At 47.7% G+C, this 19,739-nt stretch overlaps 4 protein-coding genes across 4 annotated transcripts; 2 read left to right on the forward strand and 2 right to left on the reverse strand.

Moving 5' to 3' along the window:
- Nucleotides 1-4,567: 4,567 nt before the first annotated feature.
- EDB93DRAFT_1242892 (uncharacterized protein) lies at nucleotides 4,568-7,817 on the reverse strand (the record flags this gene model as incomplete). The annotated part of the gene is made up of 12 exons (XM_041452078.1): nucleotides 4,568-5,008; nucleotides 5,061-5,155; nucleotides 5,207-5,384; nucleotides 5,450-5,662; nucleotides 5,714-5,893; nucleotides 5,944-6,018; nucleotides 6,311-6,512; nucleotides 6,562-6,758; nucleotides 6,821-7,006; nucleotides 7,065-7,283; nucleotides 7,435-7,650; nucleotides 7,797-7,817. 12 exons carry the CDS (start codon nucleotides 7,815-7,817, stop codon nucleotides 4,568-4,570), a joined length of 2,223 nt encoding a protein of 740 aa, XP_041302890.1.
- A 1,564-nt stretch (nucleotides 7,818-9,381) lies between these two features.
- EDB93DRAFT_1242893 (heat shock protein 70) lies at nucleotides 9,382-10,322 on the forward strand (the record flags this gene model as incomplete). Its single annotated transcript, XM_041452079.1, has 5 exons — nucleotides 9,382-9,513; nucleotides 9,556-9,610; nucleotides 9,632-10,000; nucleotides 10,026-10,082; nucleotides 10,261-10,322. 5 exons carry the CDS (start codon nucleotides 9,382-9,384, stop codon nucleotides 10,320-10,322), a joined length of 675 nt encoding a protein of 224 aa, XP_041302891.1.
- Nucleotides 10,323-12,000: 1,678 nt separating this feature from the next.
- On the forward strand, nucleotides 12,001-14,534 carry EDB93DRAFT_1255051 (uncharacterized protein; the record flags this gene model as incomplete). Its single annotated transcript, XM_041453723.1, has 7 exons — nucleotides 12,001-12,491; nucleotides 12,545-12,898; nucleotides 12,952-13,148; nucleotides 13,201-13,408; nucleotides 13,461-13,560; nucleotides 13,632-14,347; nucleotides 14,408-14,534. 7 exons carry the CDS (start codon nucleotides 12,001-12,003, stop codon nucleotides 14,532-14,534), a joined length of 2,193 nt encoding a protein of 730 aa, XP_041302892.1.
- Nucleotides 14,535-16,299: 1,765 nt separating this feature from the next.
- On the reverse strand, nucleotides 16,300-16,980 carry EDB93DRAFT_893061 (uncharacterized protein). Its single transcript, XM_041457844.1, has 6 exons — nucleotides 16,977-16,980; nucleotides 16,912-16,922; nucleotides 16,666-16,847; nucleotides 16,494-16,616; nucleotides 16,388-16,440; nucleotides 16,300-16,335 (listed from the first exon to the last, which is right to left on the reverse strand). The coding sequence occupies exons 3-6, from the start codon at nucleotides 16,678-16,680 to the stop codon at nucleotides 16,305-16,307; spliced, it is 222 nt and encodes a 73-aa protein (XP_041302893.1). The 5' UTR covers nucleotides 16,681-16,847; nucleotides 16,912-16,922; nucleotides 16,977-16,980; the 3' UTR covers nucleotides 16,300-16,304.
- Nucleotides 16,981-19,739: the final 2,759 nt, after the last annotated feature.

The following is a 19,739-nucleotide window of genomic DNA, read 5'->3' on the forward strand; positions in this document are numbered from 1 at the left end:
AGCTTGGTGAAATTTTGGGAGTTGAGAGAGCTGCTCAAGCACATCGATATCAATGCCAGGAGGGTTGGGTGGCTGTGGTTGGTTTGCAGCAGGCTTGTCATTTGGTGGATGCGGAGGCTCGTCGTTTTGAGGCTGATGAGGCTTGTTGTCTCGAGGCTGCAGGTTCTCATCATCTGGTGGATGCAGAGGTTCGTCGTTTTGAGGCTGATGAGGCTCATCATTTGGTGGATGCGGAGGCTCGTTGTCTCGAGGCTGCAGGTCCTCGTCATCTGGTGGATATGGAGGCTTGTCGTTTTGAGGCTGATGAGGCTCATCATTTGGTGGATGCGGAGGCTCATCATTTTGAGGCTGAAGAGGCTCGTCGTTTTGATGCTGCATAAACTTCATTAGTACTATGGCTATTGAATAAAATAACATACATACATGTGGACTAGCTGTGCGAGTGCATGTTTCCAGGAGGAGCATGAGTTGGACTGGCACACCGCTTGCTCAGGTATTTACGAATCAGCTGGATGGCCTCAGGATCATCCTGTGCATTAATGATTTGCTCGCGTTCCTCGTCAGGTCTCTGCTTCATGCAGGTGGTCAGTAGTAAGTAGTGTGCCCGACTTGCACACGTCTCCCTCCGTGTCGTCGACAGACACACCAATATAAGTTGGACATAGTATCACTAGTATAGGTCTAGTTTCGGACCAAGAATGATTCCATTGAGAGAAACAAAGGCTTGTTGAATTAGCTAGTATATGTACCTAGTAGATATAAGGCCTAGTACTAAGAAGGATCAGTAAGTCGTAGGCATCGACTAAGCCAGAGTATAGCAGGCACCGGAATTGTGCTTACCTGGGTGAAGTGCACAACCTGAGTGCAATTGAAGATGCGAGTGCAATGTGATTGCAATGCAAAGTCGTGAAATCCGTGTAGTTGCGACACAAATGCGAAGGGAATGCAGAGTTCAAACGTTCACGCAAGGTGGATGTGTTTGCATGCGCTGCACTCGCAAGAAAACAGGCGTCCATTGGTTATCAACTCTATCTACATGATTTGGCACTTTGCGTAATACTCTTGTCGGAAATTTCTAGGGACCATTGCAAGGTCTTGTAATACATTTTAAGGACCGATTTTCACACACTGTATTATAAGGCTTTAAAATGATGGAGATAATCTTACGGTGCTTTAAAAGGCTATGGTTCTCACATTGTGATGTCTTAAAATAGAGTCCGTCATAGGGAAGATTGTGTAAGCATTGCAAGGTCTTAAAAGGGTTGGGACAATAATAAAAGATAAAAATAAGTTTCCAAGGACCACGCTATCATTGCGACGGTCCTTGCTACTATTATTTGTTAGTGTTAGCTATTATTATTATCTATTAGCTATTACAATCTACTATTGCTATATTTTAATTGCACCTTGAGGGATTCGAACACTCGTCATTAGTATTATTTGGTATTACAATTCGTAGTACTTACCAGCATAGTTACCACTAGGTTATTAGGCCTTTGAATACATTGAAACTTACTTCGCTATATTGTGTATTTGAGTACCTTATAAGGATACTGTAAGACATATGGATTCGGACAACATTCAAAATGAATAAGACATATGGACTCCGACAACATTCAAAACGAATACTGTAAGACATATGGATTCGGACAACATTCAAAATACTCAGTGTATGAAGTGTTAATATTAGCAAGAACATCACATTAGTGTTTGCTCCTCCCTCTTCCTCTAGGTTTAGCAACTGCCTTGCTGCTGCCACCATGACGAGTAACACGCTTGGTGGCCTCAACTTCGGGCTCTGGTGTGTTAGTTGGTTCAGGCCCATAAATCAACTTACTTGCAGCGGCGTGAACTCGAGGTTGGCGAGAAGATACACTGCAAGTTGCCAATGCAGGTGGCTCAATGGTGTTGTCTAGCATCAACTGACTGATACCCAGCTGCAGCTGCGTGGTTGTGGATGCGGATTGGCCTTGGTTGACTGATATGGAAGCGCGGTAGTTGGAGACAACGTCGACGACTGCTGAGGTATTAGCTGGGAGGGATGTGAGTGCGGAAGTAACTTGAGCAGGAGCATCAAGTTCGTCCAAGAGATCGTCTTCCCAAGTTCGGGTCTGAGCAGCGATGGAAAAAGAATCGGGAGCTGGTGTGAGACTTGAGCTGGTGACGTCAAACACCGCCTTGTTGAAGTAGTCGATGACGCTGCGGGCCCATGGAGTGCGCTTGAACAAGTGCTCCAAGTAAAAATCATAGTCTGCTTGATAGTTGATCTTTGTTTCCGCACCCGTCGCCGTGAACTCAGGATCGTGCGTCAACAAAAAACGTGCCTTTGAAATCAGGTCATAAACCATGGAACGTCGATGTAAGACAATGTGCTCACTCACCATAATAGCAGTGCCCGCAATCAAACCTTCAGTGACGCATTGCGCATTGCAACGCTGTCCCCTAGCCTTCTGACCCTTAGTCTTTCCGGAAAGTATTTTCTTCCCATACATCTCAAGGTGAACGATCTGAAATGAATGTTGTCAGTGCACCGTCTTTTGTATTACAATTGTACTTACTTGTACTTACTTGTACTAGCACCGGATTCTTGAGGAACTCGTCAGCCACCATGGCATCTGGTCTTGCAAACAGAATGGGTGCTAGCCGAATGTACTCTCCCTTGCCGTTTTTCTTCAGCAGATGAAGGAGATCAGGGTTGTCTCGCTTTCGGGCATCCGTTTGAGATGAGAAGAGGGTAGGGTCGAGCTTGAGTGATGCGAAAATGATACCTGCACAGCTCTTGATAGCATGCACAATGTTTGACCGCTTAGCGCTAACTGCAGCGTGAAACTGAGAAGTAATGTAGGTTAGTTGTAGGATAGTCTACTAAGAAACTAGTCAAAGGCACGTACCAGAGAATCAAACGGGGTGTATTTCTCCATGGAGCTGTGTAATTCCTTGGACACGCACTTGTACAACTCCGCCACAGACCCATTGAGCTTAGCGTCAGGAGATGCCCAACGTGTAGGACTACGTGGGTCAATGTCAGGCCGAGGTGTTGTCGGGAAGATGCTGGGAATGACCCAGAAATGGTAGAACAATGTGTACTTCTTCCCTTTGGCAGCAATTTTCGTGTCGATCTTGGAGGTCTTCTTGAGTGCGCGGTTTCGGCTGTGGGCAGGGACAGTCGCTGAGAGGGTAAGGTAGTCCTTCCTAAGACCTTTAAACTCAACCTGCAGGGAGTTGTAAGCCTGCTGTGCGGTCTCGAGAGCCTACATACATTGAAAATACATTAGAGCGAGAAGGAGAATCATAGCAAGATGAATGTACTTGCCTTGTGAACCTCATGCATGGGCGCGTCTGGTGGAGGGACAGACAGGATTGTCCTCAAGGTCGAAAGCTCCTCGCTGCTCAAGTCTTCGTCATCGGACAATTCAGCATCGTTGACGGCGTCAATATCAGCTTCGAAGTTCTCGCCTTCTGAACCATCAGAAGTTATGTCGGCTCGGCTGCGCATGTCTCCAAAACAAAGACAGATGAGCTATCAAAACTATTAGTAAAGACTGTTGGCAGTACAGAAGAATTGGAACAAACCTGCATGTCAATGCTCCAATTTATAAGGAGAATGCTATCTTGGCTGTGCTGCTGCTGACGTCTATTGGTGTGATGAGTGATTCGTAGCGAGCGGCAATCAAACGATACCTACGTACTTCGACACGAGCATGATACTAAGAACACATTAGCCGACAATGATGCGTAAAGAATCAGCATCGAGTGCGTCCGAAAATCGCCTAGTGCTCTTTGCAGAGTCTTGTAAAGCGGACTCAAAAAGGTCTAAGATGGAGCGCTGATGAGCATCGTGGAAGATGCAGTGCACAAGCAACGACATTATGAGTCATGAACAAATCATTAAGACTAAGTGACTGACCTATTACAATTGACGCCGCAAATCTGCTGAGTGTTGCCGAGCGACAGGTGGTAAACATGCCTCGGGTCCAGGGTCCAGGGTCAGGCAAGTTCTGAATCTGTCTGAGTCGGAGTGAGTGAGTGAGCAAGAGAGAGAGGAGTCATAACACACCACTGCTGTTGCTGCTGTGGTTGGGGGAGAGAGGGAGAGAAGGAGCAGCACACCACTGCCATTGCTGCTGCTGCCGCTGTTGGGGGTGAGGTTAGTGGAGGGAGAGGGAGAGAGGGAGCAGCGCAGCACCACTGTTGCTGCTGCTGCTGCTGGGCGTGAGGTTAGATGAGAGAGGGAGAGAGGGAGCAGCGCACCACCGCTGTTGCTGTTGCTGCTGCGGTTGGGGGTAAGGTTAGAGGGGAGGGAGGGAGAGAGGGAGTAGCGCACCCCCCGCTGTTGTTGTTGTTGTTGTTGTTGTTGTTGTTGTTGTTGTTGTTGTTGTTGTTGTTGTTGTTGTTGTTGTTGCTGCTGCTGCTGTTGTTGTTGTTGCTGCTGCAGTTGGGGTGAGCTAAGAGGAGAGGAGATGGAGGGAGGGAGGGAGTAGCGCACCTCTGCTGCTGTTGTTGTTGCTGGCAAGAAGGTGGAGTTAGAACAATAGACGCACTAGTGTTCAGGTCAAACTCACATTTATCAATGCGCCCATGACTTCATACAGAGGAACATGTCGCTATCAACATGGTTGATAACAAGAAACTCGCCTTGGTGTGCAGGATCGGGAAACAACAAAGTGCCTCGAATGAAGGACTTGAGCGGGATGATAATTGAATCTGCCCTGGGAACGGCTTTGACACAAGTAAGTCTCAGGTCTCGGTCAATCCTGCGAGAACCACCAACGACACCAGCGGTATATGGTTGAACAAGGGCAAACTGGAAGGCCCCAATATCCGGAAGTTCACATTTGAACATCAGTATAAGCCGAACGAAGACCGCCCTTTCTGCAGTAAGTTGTATAAGTGCGCAGTCGAAGCGTGGGTGCCCATGAAATGAGGGATTGGATCGGAGATGGTCGGTCGACTGCTTCCAGTCGACAGAGTTCTCATAATTGACCCTGAGATAACGATGTTCATGTATCTGAATGAAATACAAGTCAATGTAGAAACTGACAAAGAATCAACGAACTTACCTGGAAATCAACTGGGATAACAATCCATCTCATTAGCTCGTATCCATAAGTTGGCAGTGACGTGTTGATGAAGTCGCAAAATTTTTTGCGGAAACCTTGAAATGCTCAATCTTTGGGGCCCCGCACATTCTCGATTTCTTCAATACTGACATGACGTTGAGGGGATCCAAGCTTCACATGCCCATCAAAGGTGATGTTATGGTTGTTGTCCTCCTCATCAAGTGCAGAGTCACCTAACACCTCGAGGCGGCACTGTTCGTCAAGTGTGTCCAAACGTCCTCGCAAGAGTAACGTTGCGAACTTGTGATGATCAACACGAAGTACCTGTAGTATGGTTAATATATATCAGTAATAAGTCGATATCATAAACAAAAACGAGTGCGTAATACCTGCTCAGCGACATCCTTTCCATTTGATCGAAGGAGATAGGCGGATTTCAGAGGGCCATGGAGTTTTTCATTAGTGCGCGTGCTGTAGTTGCGTGCAACACCTTTCATTTGAATGTCCCGTGGCGCGTGTTTCCAAAGGTGCGCCTTTGGAAAGTTCCAATCTTTTTTGAGGCCTTCCATGGAGGACATATCGGTAACATAATCAACATAGTCCTAAGAATACTGCGTCAATGATGATGTCTTAATCAGTAGCAAGCAAATTACCTTCAGTGCGGCACCAAATACAAGGAGCTCGTCCTCAATCATTGCAATTGTCCGCTCCATATGGACATCAAGCCCAATCAGGCTGTCCAACTCAAGATAGCTGCAAATAACATGTAGAAGGCGATAGCCTTCCAGACAACTTCTGCGGTCCAAAGCATTGAGTGCTGCATAGAACGATTGCTGTACAATGATTAGTCAAGCAAATATGATGATAGGTTGTTGGTACTTACCAAGACTAAATCACGCTTCTTGTTGCCGTCAGTGAAAGTGATGTGAATGACGGTGGAAAAATGGTTGAGATCGCGCTATCGAGGAAATTCAATGACCCTGAAAGCAAGAGATACTGAGCAATTTAGAATATGAAAATGAAAAAAGGACTCAACTGTTTCTCGACCGATTCCATCCCTTCACGTCCGAGATTGCTGACGATGGTCTTCAACTCTTCTAGTAGATGTTTTCCTCCAAGACCGCCATGCACTGTGTGCAATCAATCAAGGCTCAGTGCATCATGGGGATCGGAGTACTTGACAAGCCAGAGGACATTCTAAATGTGATGTGTTAGTATTAGAAGATAAGTAGAAAATATCATTTGCTTACCTCAACTGCGCGTAATCCTAGTGATTTCAAAAGTTCCTCGCCTTGAGTTTTGCTGCGTTTATATACAGCGAGCGCATCCTGCGCATCTTTCGCAGTCCTGATTGCAAATGTTTTGGACAGATCAGAAAGCTCGTTGAGTGGTACGAGGCACACGGGGCACGGGCACTTGCATTGCACACCACGAATAAGAGACATCATGCATCTGTGAATGTGATTGAAAACCATCACAACAAATATGTTGGGGCACTCACTGTTCTTCATAATCTGCTGAAAGTATTAGTATTACTGGGAATAGCCAGCGCATGATTTTGTCGTAACACATATACAAATAACCGGTCTTCGAATATTGCTCGAGGTTGAGGAGAATTTTGACAAAGGATTCGTGCCATACGACACGCTTAAAGTTGATGAATCCTGGTTTTCCATGTTCGGACGCTTCTTCTTCAATCTGCAATATCAACAGAGTTGTTGTTATATTAGGTTAGATATCATCGAACAGCGCAGACCCACAATCGGAAGCCAACCAACTACTCGACCACCGCCAATGCCCTCGCCATTTCGAATATCAACAGGTAAATTCGCACAACGAACCATGACGGGATATCCTTTAACAGTGCCATGTGTGGACAGCTTGGTCTTATCTGCATACAATATAAAACAAAGCGGGGCAGCATTGAGATCGGCCGGGAGACGAGACTGATTACATGGACACAATCATTGCACATATACACAGATATTAAACACAGTAACCTACTTGGATATCCCACCAACGATCAGCTGTCCATGGTTCACTAAAGAACCGCTCGAAATTGGTACCGTTGTGCTTATAGACACGTTGCGCGTCCCATACGAAATGTGGTGCAAGGAGCAGGTTATCCAAGAGATCAAGGGCCCAGTCCCATATCGGTCTCGCATATACCTCAAATACTCGCTGCTCCTTCTTGTAGGGCACCGTGATGTCATGTTTGGTAAACTAATAAACAACAATCTAGGCAGTCAGACCAGCATCGCATGATACAAAAGAAAAGAGAACATACAGGCATCAACTCGGCTGCAGCATTATCTAATGCCATATGGAGATCGGCCTCGTTTTTCAGTGTGATATGGGTGTCGCCCTGCGCCACGCGCGCAATAAGGCTGAGGAGCTTGTCGACCTGGCCCTTATTAAGGGCAGCTTCAAGTGCGATTTCAGAGAACTCAAAGTCTCCCCGTGAACGGAATGGATGCCAAGGCTTTTCATCTGCAGGAGGTGCTTTAAGCGCCTCTGAAGCAACACCAAACTCTTCGAATGTTTGGAGTAGAGTCTCGCGGCCAGAATGGGGATGGAACTCGGTTTTGAACTCAGGAGTGTCCAATATGCACTGCAGGCTGGGGTGGGACGTTTTCAGGACCAGTATTACTGGTCATGCTAGCGTCGGATAAGACTATTGTTGCATAGACAGTTGTCAGTCGGTTGCATCTAAAAAACGAAGATAGAAACACATACCTGGGCTCTGAACACCCTCATTTCCAGCGTCAAATTCCATGTGGTTGTCCAGACCAGCTGTAGGTGTTGGAAGCATCAGAGTGAACATTCTACCGTCAAAATTGAGTAAAATATTAGTGTACCTTGCCCTATGTCAGCTTGCGATTCTGGGTTTGCGGCTAACGAGTCATCCACAACGATGTGTGATGGACCAGCCGCTGCTTCTAAGGCTGCGGCTCATCGAGTTTTTTTATGGCGTGCTATTTAAAATCGATCAAAATCAAATAAGATATTCAAATTGAGTGATGGATGGACTTAATAAGGACTCACCTAGAGCTGATCGCTGATCTCTCTCGAACTCCCGAGCAAAGGCCTCTTGACCCTCTGCATCGCGCATCTTGCAAGTTGATTGATGTCGCTTGATGCCTTGGGACTTATACATCTTCCCGCAATGCGGGCACTGAGAGTCACTTGTTAGTGTTTTTGAGCTATAATTATATTTACCCCAACTTGAACGGTTTGGGGCCATGGCCACAAGACAGTAGTTAGAAATATATACACGTTGATGTACAAAAGAGCTTGAGAGAAGGCGTTGAGTTGATGACCGGTCAGACCTCGTTGATTCCGCCTTGCAAGGTCACATGATAAGATTCGTCACAATATGTGACAATGTCTGACAAGTTCTTATGTCGGGATATCTGGAAAAATACACGATTAGCTAATGTAAATTCTGTAAAGGGGATTCGTCAAAGATTCGTCGGAAAAAAAAAGGAATCCAAAGTCACGTGACCGACGGTTGGAATTCTGCATTGTGCTGACGCGTGCACGGGTTCGGGACGCGTTTTGTGGTGTTCCAACCAATCACGACCCAGGACAAAATTAGCTATAGGTACCTTGTAATTACGTGACGCCTTGTTCCAGCACAGGATGAACCAGCCTTCAGTGAGTCTCGGGGGAAAAAGGAAAATTACATACCCATAACCATGAAGGGAGCGCTGTTGAGCTTCTCTGTTAGTCCTCAGAAGGACTGACACCTGCAGGTGAAGTTTGGCATTGATCTTCATGCAAAAAAATATTAGATCTAGAGGCAGTACTAGTACTATCTACAGTCTATGAGAAATGCTAAGTAAAACTAGAGCTGAAACACGAGAAAATACACTCGTAAAACATAGGCAAGCATATGTTAATGAAAATGATAGATTTGAGGGAGCTTGCATGTAAATTTACAAGTACGTGGCACCGGGCACATCCGCATGCCAGAGGGAGCCTGCCCAGAAGTTCGGAATTTACAAAATTTACAAAATTTACCGTGTATTTCTCGCTGTCCTGCACTTTCCTCACTTTACTGACTCAAAATCACACTTTACTGGACTTTACAGTAATGTATGGCACTCACACTCCCTTATCTCTACCTTCTCCTTCTCTCCCTCGTACTCATCCTACACAGCTGCCATAAACAGGTGCGGCTGTGTTACAGTCACGTGACAGAGCTTTCCTCCGCTCTAAACCTTCTTTGTCACTGTCGTGCGCAACGCTAGAGGTGAATGCTGCCAACAACGCAACAACACCCTCCCTGGAGAAGAAATACTGTATGTCATTTTCCCTCATGCTTCTCAGTACTCACATTTTACAGGGCCTCTGGGCTACTGCACTTCCACTCGCACCACCCATCGGATCTGCGGATGTCTCCCTCTTGACCATTGAGGAGGGGCCACTGCTGGTGACACTCACTTGGGTGGTGAGGATTTCGACAACCATCTCGTCAACCACTTCACGCAAGAATTCAAGCGCAAGCACAAGAAGGGTAAGTCTAGTCTACTTGTTTGTTAATCTAGGTGCTAATTACATCGATGTAGATCTCTTCTCCAACCCTCATGCTCTCCGTCGTCTAAGGACTGCTTGTGAGCGTGCCAAGCGTACCCTGTCGTCAGCAACCCAGACTTCCATAGAGATTGATTCCCTCTTCGAGGGTATCGACTTCTACACCTCTCTTACTCGTGCCTGTTTCGAGGAGTTGTGCGCGGACCTTTTCCGCAGCACGCTCGAGCCCGTCGAGAAGGTCCTCCAGGACTCCAAGATCGACAAGGCAAATGTCCACGAAATCGTCCTTGTCGGTGGTTCCACGTGTATCCCTCGTATCGTCAAACTCGTATCTGACTTCTTCAACGGCAAGGAGCCCAACAAGAGCATCAACCCTGATGAAGCCATTGCCTACTGGTGCTGCCGTTCAGGCTGCCATCCTTTCCGGAGACACCTCCGAGAAGACGCAAGACCTCCTGCTTCTCGATGTCTCTCCTCTATCGCTCAGTATTGAAACTGCCGGTGGTGTCATGACCACTCTCATCGAGCGCAACACCACCGTCCCCACCGAGACACTCTCGATATACTTGGGCAGCCAGCCTGATGTCTTGACCAAGGCTAGCACTGCTTTCAGCAGCGGTCAGCTGACATCAGCTGGCCCCTCTCTGGCTGCCCCCCTTTCAAGAATTTCTGCTTCTGTGCTACCATCACAGCTCAGCATGGGTATCCAAGGGCTATGGGAGGTGAGCAAAATAAGTCCGTGGCAGTATTGATATTGACTGGTACTGATGCCATCTGCAGCACTGTCAGCACATCTGCCGACAACCGGACACTCAAAGAGCTCGCACTGTCGGAACTGAAGACCGAATACATTGATGGCAACCCCATAGTCAAATTGTTCAGGATCGGGATCGATGCTAGGTACGGTGCTACTCGTCTTTCACGTGTCTGCAGTGAACTGACTCGTGTCATTAGCGCATGGATGCATGGCATATGTGCTGTCTTTCAGATGAACCATGCAGGAGCTGGCAAATCACCGGAACTCCGAACACTATTTTTTCGGCTGGGCGCACTACTAAAGCTTCCCCTGCATGTGGTTTTTGTCTTCAATGGCCTGAGCCGCCTGCCAGACAAGGGTCGAACGATCAGACACAGCCCCCACTGTCTCACCTGCGACTTCCAGCACATGCTGGAGTTGTTTGGCTTTCAGTGGACTGAGGTAAGTTTTGCTCACCTCACCTCACGAGACTGTTGTCTCACCACTCCCCAGGCCCTGAGTGAAGCCGAAGCCGAATTGGCTGCCATGAACACCCACAATGTTATCGACGCCGTGATGACTGAGGACAGCGACGTTCTGATCTTCGGAGCTGTGTGCGTAATCAGAAGGTATGCTGTCATGTTTTTCTCATGCTTTTACCATTGATTTGTCGCAGTGCAAAGAACGACAAGGACTATCTCAACATTCAAGTGTATACAGAGGACGGTCTCGAGCATGGTGCCTCCTTGACCCGAGGAGATCGGCTGCTCATTGCCCTCCTGGCGGGCGGAGACTATGATAGAGGAGTGCCTGGTTGTGGAATCAAGATTGCCCACAAGGTTGCTGCATGCAGCAGAATTGGCGAGAATTTGCTCTGCGCATTCCTGTCAATGCCGCCGGAGGAGTTCTCTGAGCATGCAGAGGACCTTGTCGAGGAACTACGCACTATGCTCGCCAATGACCCCTACCATGACCTTAAGCGTCATCATAAGGCCATCGCAGATTCGATTCCACGGGATTTTCCACGTCGTGCAGTGATCGACAAATATGTCGATCCTCCGACATCTTTTCAGCTGCAAAGAACGTGCTACTGGACGTGTCGGCCTCCCAGCCACATCTTGCAGACCTTGCAGACTTCTGCAGGCTGCAGTTGGGCTGGGACGATGATGCCATCATTGACAAGATGCAAGGGAGTGTGTGGGAGGGTGCATGTCTCCGCACCATATGCAAGGTAGGTGGCACATGTGATTCATTTTTAAGCCTCTAACTTGTGTTTTAGTTGCCCCGTCAGTGTGCGGACCACACAGACCGCTGGCCGGTGTTCAAAATCATTGCTCAGTGCAACGTTGATGGCATTGCGGCGTGATATAGCTATTTATAATATCAAAGTTGATGGTTGGTGGTTGGCGCACAACACCCTAGGGAACTCAGCTCAAGGGAAAATTCTCTCCCTCATACATGCGTCTTCCGGCAGTGATACTGGATCATATGGCACCCCAAGTAGTGCAGCAGTATATTAGCGCCTAGTGCAAACAATTGTTGTCTCCTAATCTAAATAGTGCTGAAATGTGAAATGTCATTAACTAGTTAGAGGCCCCTGACAATGATCTCCGTCCCGAAATTTTGAACTAGCTTAGTGCCACACTCACTTGTTCAGGTTCGCAAAGTATGGCACAACTCAAGAAGGACTCCGTGAAAGCCCCCCAGCTGCCAGACACTGCTCAGAAGAAAGCTGGGCGAAAGACAAGATCAGCTGCTGCGAAGACAGCTTTAGCAGACGTCCAAAAGTGTAAGGAACACGGAATAAAAACTCACCTTCAAGCAAATAACACGAGGACGAACTATGCCGGGCATGTTCGGCGTGGACGAGAATGGTTGGAGAGCCATTTCGAAACCCTAAGCTGTTCTGCTGTCAGCGAGACTTGGAGGGGTGACACATCTGAAAACTCACTGGTTCTGTTGCCTGCAACTGCCGAAATACATACCGACAATGACGTGTATGAGGATCCGGCCTTCAAACATGCATTTGAGAGCATCCCGAACAGATGCTCCAACAAAGCACTGGTGCTCTTCATGTCCCTGAAAGGGTTCCATGAGAACCTCAGCAAAACTACTGTTGAGAGCATCCATTTGGCATTTAAGAAGCTGTGGGAGCTATTGTGAGTATTATTGTACACGAATTAGAGCATGCGAGCACTGACTTACATTTTAGAGATGGTGATACCTATCGTGGCAAATGGCACTTCAATGAGGCGAAGCAGCGCTGGGAAGGAAACCCCGCTGAATCTGCAGACATCTATGATGTGCTGTCATCCATCAAGCATAAGGCAAGTGCCGAGGGAGGAGATCGCACTCACTCAATGGTGATGACGAAGGACTACATGGATCGGGCATTCCAATGGCACCAGGCTGTGTGTCCACTCGAGATTGCACTACAGATGATTCAGAAGGTGATGAGTGGCGCTCAGCCTTCGGATATGCACCTGGACTTGGAAACGAGGACAAAACTTACTCGCCATCTTGAACAAGTCACGTTCGCATCAAACGGATGGATGTTATGGACAAGGTGAGATCCGATTAGCTTTTCCGCAGCACATGCGCATTCTAACTTGTCCGCAGGTGTTTTGAGCTCGTAAAGTTGCAAAGAAAGGATATCTCACTTGATACCACTATTTTGGATGGGGTGCTCAGCGTGTACCTTGCAAACGAGATGCTCATGCTGAGTAAATGCACATCATACTTCGAGATCTTTCTCGCTCACCGGAAAGGATGGCAAAAGAAGGTGGACAAGGGTCAATGGGAAGCAGATCTGAGATGTGAGTAACATTAAATCGAAGCCGGATGACTAAATGACCTCACCACTGGCAGCAAATCATTATAAGATTTATCCACGCCCCGACATGCCAGCCTGTGACAATTTCTTCTGGATGTTAGTTTGGATCAAGTGGCTTGAGTCCTTTCACTACGGGCGAACTCTCCAGCCGAACAACTTCATTTTTCCTGCGATGAGTGCAAATGGCATCGTGCATCCTGGACAGCCAATCTCTCACGATACTGTACAAAAATGGATCAATGAGTCAACCGCTGGCGCTGGCATCCGTGGTAACTTCTCAACTCACTGCTTTCAGTCAGGGAGGTGCACAATACTGGTTCATGTTTGCTCCAGTGGGCCAGCGGTGGACACTTGCTAAAGTTTGTTGGTGGGGTGGATGGGCTGATGGCGAGCAGGTATGTCTCATGTTCTTATGACTGACACTTGACTGATGCAGCATTTTTTTTCTCATTGTGTCTGTTTTCAGCGTGATACACTCGTTCGCTACCTCCTCGACGAACTACATGCTTACGAGACAGACTACAGTGATGCTCTTGCCCCCATCTCCCGCGGTGCTGATGCCTCCCTTGCTGGCGAACATGCTCTAGCCAGACCAGCATCGACAGAAGAGCTTCGCATGGTGCACGCATCCGTTACAGCAGATGTCAACTCCCTTTGCAATGACATGTGCTCCCTAACGAGTGTTGTAGCACAGGCTGCCTGCACCACAGTAATCACTCTCCAGCATCTCGATTCAGGCCCCCGCTTCACCAACGTCTCTGAGTGTGCCTCCCACACACCAACTCCACCTGTCGGAGACGTATGTGCGAGAGTCAAACAGCCAGTTTTACCCAGGCCCGTCATCAGCCACACTCTCCCTACCACCGAGCCATCCATCCACACCTCGTCACAAAAACTCTGCACCACGCTGCCCATCAGCGTCACTCAGGCTTCAAGCACTCAGAAACTCCCAACACCTGGCCTTGTGATCCCTCGGGTCCCAGTCTCTCATTCCAACAGAACCACCAGCCCGAAGCACAACTCCTGGAAGGAGATTGTTGAACACTGGCTTGTTGGTGATCGAGACCAAGGACTGACAACGCCACTGAAGGACTGGCCAAAGCACTGGTACCAAGGTGCAAATAGACGGTTCGCATCAAAGTACCACCAACGTGCAACAATCGCGCTAGAGTTCATTAATCAGTAAGTCCCTGCGCTGGTATCTACTCTGCCAGCACTGCTAACCCTCTGTTTCGGCTCCAGGTACGAGTCGAACGAGGCACACTTTCTCGCAGCCTATCCAGAGGCCAAGCTAGGGCACACACAACTTCTGAAGGCTGTGAACGAGGCACGCGCTGCACGAGGGGACCGCATCTCTCGCAACAAGTGATACCGGCCCCGTTTTCAAGTTTACTACATACTATCATTGCCTTTCAGTGCTTTCACTGCTTTGCTACAATGTTTCTTTGGCTGACTCTGTACATTCCACACTCACTACCTACTAGTAGCATACAACTGGTACTCTACCTTACCACTCGCCGTCGCTAATCATGTCCGCACCTCACTCGCATTTGTTCCATCCCACCAGCGCATTTGTTGAAACGCTCTGTTTTTTTTTTCAACCAGAACTCACGCCTGTCACACGAACCTAGTCATGTGCCAGCGAGGTCAGCGAATCCCGCCTCGAAAAGGGAATTGATCGTGGTCACGTGCTCTCGCTTGGCCTTTTGGCTGAGCGCCACCGTAAATTTCTCGACATAAGTATTCTTCCGCCGGCCTCAAAAGGGACTTGTAAGACATCTCATAATGCATGTGACCAGATTTATAAGCCGGCGGCATTGTAAAGATCACTTAACTTTTTCCGACACTCGCACGCTCTCACGCGCTCCCGCACTGACCGGTTTTCACTGGGATTCATTATTCTCAGCGTTTTTTCACATCACCGAGCAGTTCTAACCCCGAGTACTCACTCGTGTACGCCTACCCCCGTGCCCCGAGGAGCGCGTCTCTATTTTGGCACCTCGGTCATGAATTCAGCTCGAGCCGAGGTTCTCAGAGCTATAAATATCTGAAGTTGACCAATTCACGCAGCCAAGCTCAATAGTAGCAAGTCACTCAGATCTCGGTATGCCTGGGGTAATATCTGTGATGAGATCTTGATGATGCCGAGGTCTATACAAGGTAATTTTTCATTTCTTCTCGAAACTTCGCATAAATCGGAGCTCCCTACCTATGTATCCCCTACGATCTATTCGTGAGTACCTGTAATTCTGTGAGCCATACTTTTTTGATTGTTATGACACCATTCATCTAAAAATGCAATTTGAGCAGCACCACATCACCAGTTTCATTCGAGTTGAGTGCGTATAGAACCGCGTTTCAAGCATGCGACCTTCCTTGAAACACATCAAGATGTATTGTGAAAGTTTTCTGTGACGTTTTTCCGACAGCCGATCCCCAGAAAAACAAGTCTTTCCTACCGTCTAATTTATGTAACACGCATGTTTCGCTCACACACTCGTCGTGGTGTCGATCTCCAAATTGACAATGATACTGCGCAAGTGTGGCGAACTAACTAGGATAAGTGTCATTGCAGCGGCCAAACAAGTTTGGACTAGGCTAGTGCGTAGAATTACATTTCCTGATTAACCCATAAATTAAGCTATCACTCACGTGTGTGTTTGTGTGTTGAACGTCTTTGTCCAAGGGAACCCCCGCGAACCTCAGTTTGTAATATAGCAATGACGTGGGTTTTTTTTTTGCTTCCGCGACGAAGTTCATCCATGCTCTGTTAACTTTTCCTAGTCACCGGTCACCAGCAGTCACCCCAATCGTGCGGGACAGTCATGAACTATTTATTGGAAAACCAAAAGACATGTGTTTTCTGAGGCTGCAAAGATGCCGCTCTCGCCGGATTTATCACTTCCCAATCTTCTGAGAACTCACATGATGCAACGCGACCTGGAAAGCAGATCTCCAACAGAGTGATCGATCCCAGGATCTTCCCGACTAAGGTGCAAGAAATCGATCACAAGGTATAAACGGATGAGTTACATGTACGACGAGAGCGACAGTACTAGTGATGTGGTGGTGATCCTGAGGTGCATGAATGTGGGATGTACAACAAATGACTCTGAGTGGACTCTATAGGTCGTGAATCTTATTGATTGACCTGTACGATGCTGGACACACTGTGAACGCATGTTAAGTATTAGAAAATGACATCATTCAAACAAGACTCACGGTAACCGTGCGTGGCCTTCCCCATCCACCTTTATCACCACAATCTGGGTACCCTATAAGATGGCTCATTAGCAAAATATCTTCTACAATGGCGTAGAATTCCTACATCAGCCATGCGGTTGATCGCCTGCACAGTACCGTACTTGATTTCACCGCTGGATGCCCAGTAGAAGACACGAGTACCATACTTGATTTCACTTCCAGTCCAATTGAAGACCCGGGTGCCATTCTAAGAGTTCGGTCAGCATGGGCATCAAGCCAGGTAGGCTGCAGCTTACTGGAAAAGCGTTCATAGCCCAAACAGTAACAGTTACTGCACACGAACGTTGATTTTGGAAAAGCTAGGGGCTGAGAGAGATATGATTCCTTCCTCCTCTTTTATAGCATACTTCAAAATCTTCGGTCGGTGATAGGGAACTCAGGCTAGCACTTCTTTCTGTGAACTTGACGAGGGTCGTGTCTAATTTGTCCCATATAACAATGGACGCATGTTGGATTATATGGAAATGGGCGAGGTCACTTACAATGAAGGAAACTATAGACACGTTAATTAGCTGGCAGCTTAAGGGACAATTGCCGAAGGCTTTACTAATTTCATTCGGTTGGATATCGAGATTCGTCTCGCCATTCGAGAATCCGATGAGGCTGAACTTAAAATCAAATGCGATGCCTCCCCGTTGAGAAGGGTCATGAAATTTTGAACGAATAAGGTTTAAGAAGCTGAGATACATACCCAAAAGACAACACCTTGCCTTGCGGCTAACACATAACAATCCATGCGCCGCACACGCAGACTCTCGAAGTACACGGGCTCAATGTTAAACCAGAGCAGATACGCGCAGGTAAATAGCCACATGTTGCATTACGTTAGCTCCCCTCCATTAACTAGTAGCGGAAATGATGAAAGGGTCACAACTCACCTACTCCGGATCGTCATGTTGATCCTCATAGCCGATCCGTCAGAGCCCCGTTTCATGAATATGACGTCGAATATCAAGAACTCAGCGGGCCATCATCTTTGGGTCTTCAGTAATGTGCCACGAAGAAAAATATCGTGTCAGACAAACCCTGTACAGAGTTCAACCTACCTTCGAGATATTGACGGCCCTGCCAACCTGTGCCAACCCAGTGTTTTAGGTAAGATGGATAATTGGTTTGTCACAAGTCACACCGTCACACCTTCAGCCCTTCTACTAGTACGTTCATGAACTCCAAGATGTCTGTAATCCTTGTCACTGGATCTTATGACCATGAAATCAGCTTCTGGGAAGCGTGGAGTGGAATTTGTTCGCGTACTATATCAAAATATGGAGAATCTGGCGTGAGCAAAACGTTTTTCCATTTTCCGTCAAGACTGTAAGGATCACATATCCTTTGTGCCCCGACCAGCGCTTCAAAACCAAGCGTTCGGACGAAAGTCCAAACCAACCACGTGACTCACGGATGCGAACAAGCGTCACATTCGCATCCGAGTTACGAGGTTACATCCTTCGTCTCTTACTATCATTATCTCACTGTCGTCGACAACCAGCTCGCTCTCCCGCCTTCCTTACACGATACCCAGACATCTATAAACCTTCTTTCGTCACTATTCTCATAATCCCTCCCTTGACACACCGAAAACAGCCAAAACCAATACGAAATTCTCGTCATTCAGGTGCTCAACGTACTACACCATTACCACCAACCATTCAAAAACTTCTCGTACTCCATTTTATTATCGATGTTTCACCCTGTTAGGCTCAACGCCACCACTCTCTGTCTCACCAAATCATTCTTTTCGTTACAGCAAGGACCCTTACCCTATTTTCACAACTTAAATACACGCATGTACGCTCATTATGATTAGTCTTTGCTCCCCCGCTAGATTCACGCGCGCATTCCGTCCGAAACGTCCTCTCGTCAGAAGCCTCAGCACTCTCATTAGAAAAGTCTTTCATTATATTCGATCCCTTCTACTATCGGTTACTTCGACGATCCCCGTCGAACTCGCAGATAGCCTTACATATTTTGGAGCCCACCGCGAGGGGATCTGTCTTAACACCCCCTTGCATTACGAATCAGATTCGCGGATCTCTACAGATCTTCTAGTCTGACTCGTTCAATACCCGGTCTTTGGACCATTCTTGCAATAATTATCTCAAAGTACTACCATCCTAACGTGCAGCTACAGCTCAAGAAGCAGCCACTTGCGCTGGCTCCAAAGAAGAGCCGAACTCGCGCAAACACGGTCGACTCCCCGTCCACCTTATCGTTGACGCAACCATCCTTTCTTGCACCCCCCCGCACGCCGGTCCGTCACAAATCAGTACAATCAAGTATAGACACCTCCGAAGGACCATCCGAGTCCTCTCTTTCAGACGACGAGACTATAGGACCCTCCCCTAACACGAACCCCCTTTTCCCCATTATCCCTCAGCCAACGTTCACCCTTAGACCAGCTGTCTTCGAGCCCGAAACTCCCACTCTTCCTGATACCTACGAGACTGCCCCCCCTGCGAAATCACTTCCCCCTATACCTCCCCCAGACTTCCTTCGCGTACCAGCACCCCCTCCCAACACACCTACTCTCAAACCCTCCACACTCCCTAACAGCCAAGTCCCAGTTTCTACGGCTCCAGTGCAAACAGTCCCGACACAAAATTTAATCCTTGCGGCACCTCCTCCTTTACCAAATCCCTTTGCACATCATCTTCCCGCATCTCAAGCTCCGGCCAAAATGTCCAACGCATCCAGAGGCATTAACGCCATGCCAGGCGCCAACTCCACTAAAGCCCCGTCATTTAATGGCGAGACTTCGGAATTACTGGAGTTTTTTGAACTCTTCGAGGACTTAGCGGACGCCTGCACACTCACTCCCGCTGAGAAATGCAAGACAATCGTTCGATATGTGGACATTCAGACAAAACACTTCTGGGTGACGCTAACAGGCTACGAAAGTAAGGACTTCGACGTTTTCAAAGCTAGTATCTTGGCCCAGTATTCTGGTGCTGCCAAGGGTCAGCGCTATACCATACGAGATCTGGAGCGCATTGTCATCAGTAACGTCGACAACGATATCTCGACAGAAACAGAACTTCTGCAATACTACCGACAGTTCCGCCCTGTTGCACACTGGCTCGTCGCTAACAGCAAGATATCGACACGAGAACGCGATCGTTATTTCTGGCAAGGGTTACCAGCTGCCACTAGACGCGCTATCGACAGGCGTCTCGAACTGAAGAATCCGACATACTCAAGAACGGAGGCCACGGACTTTGAAGAAGTGCTTAAAGCCTGACGATTCGTTTTCTCAGACGACGCTTTCGATGCTGACTTAAACGAACCTATAGCTACTAGGATTCGTACCATA

Source organism: Suillus bovinus (genome assembly GCF_016758785.1).
Source record: "Suillus bovinus strain UH-Sbo-P2 chromosome Unknown EDB93scaffold_85, whole genome shotgun sequence".
Taxonomy (NCBI): domain Eukaryota; kingdom Fungi; phylum Basidiomycota; class Agaricomycetes; order Boletales; family Suillaceae; genus Suillus; species Suillus bovinus.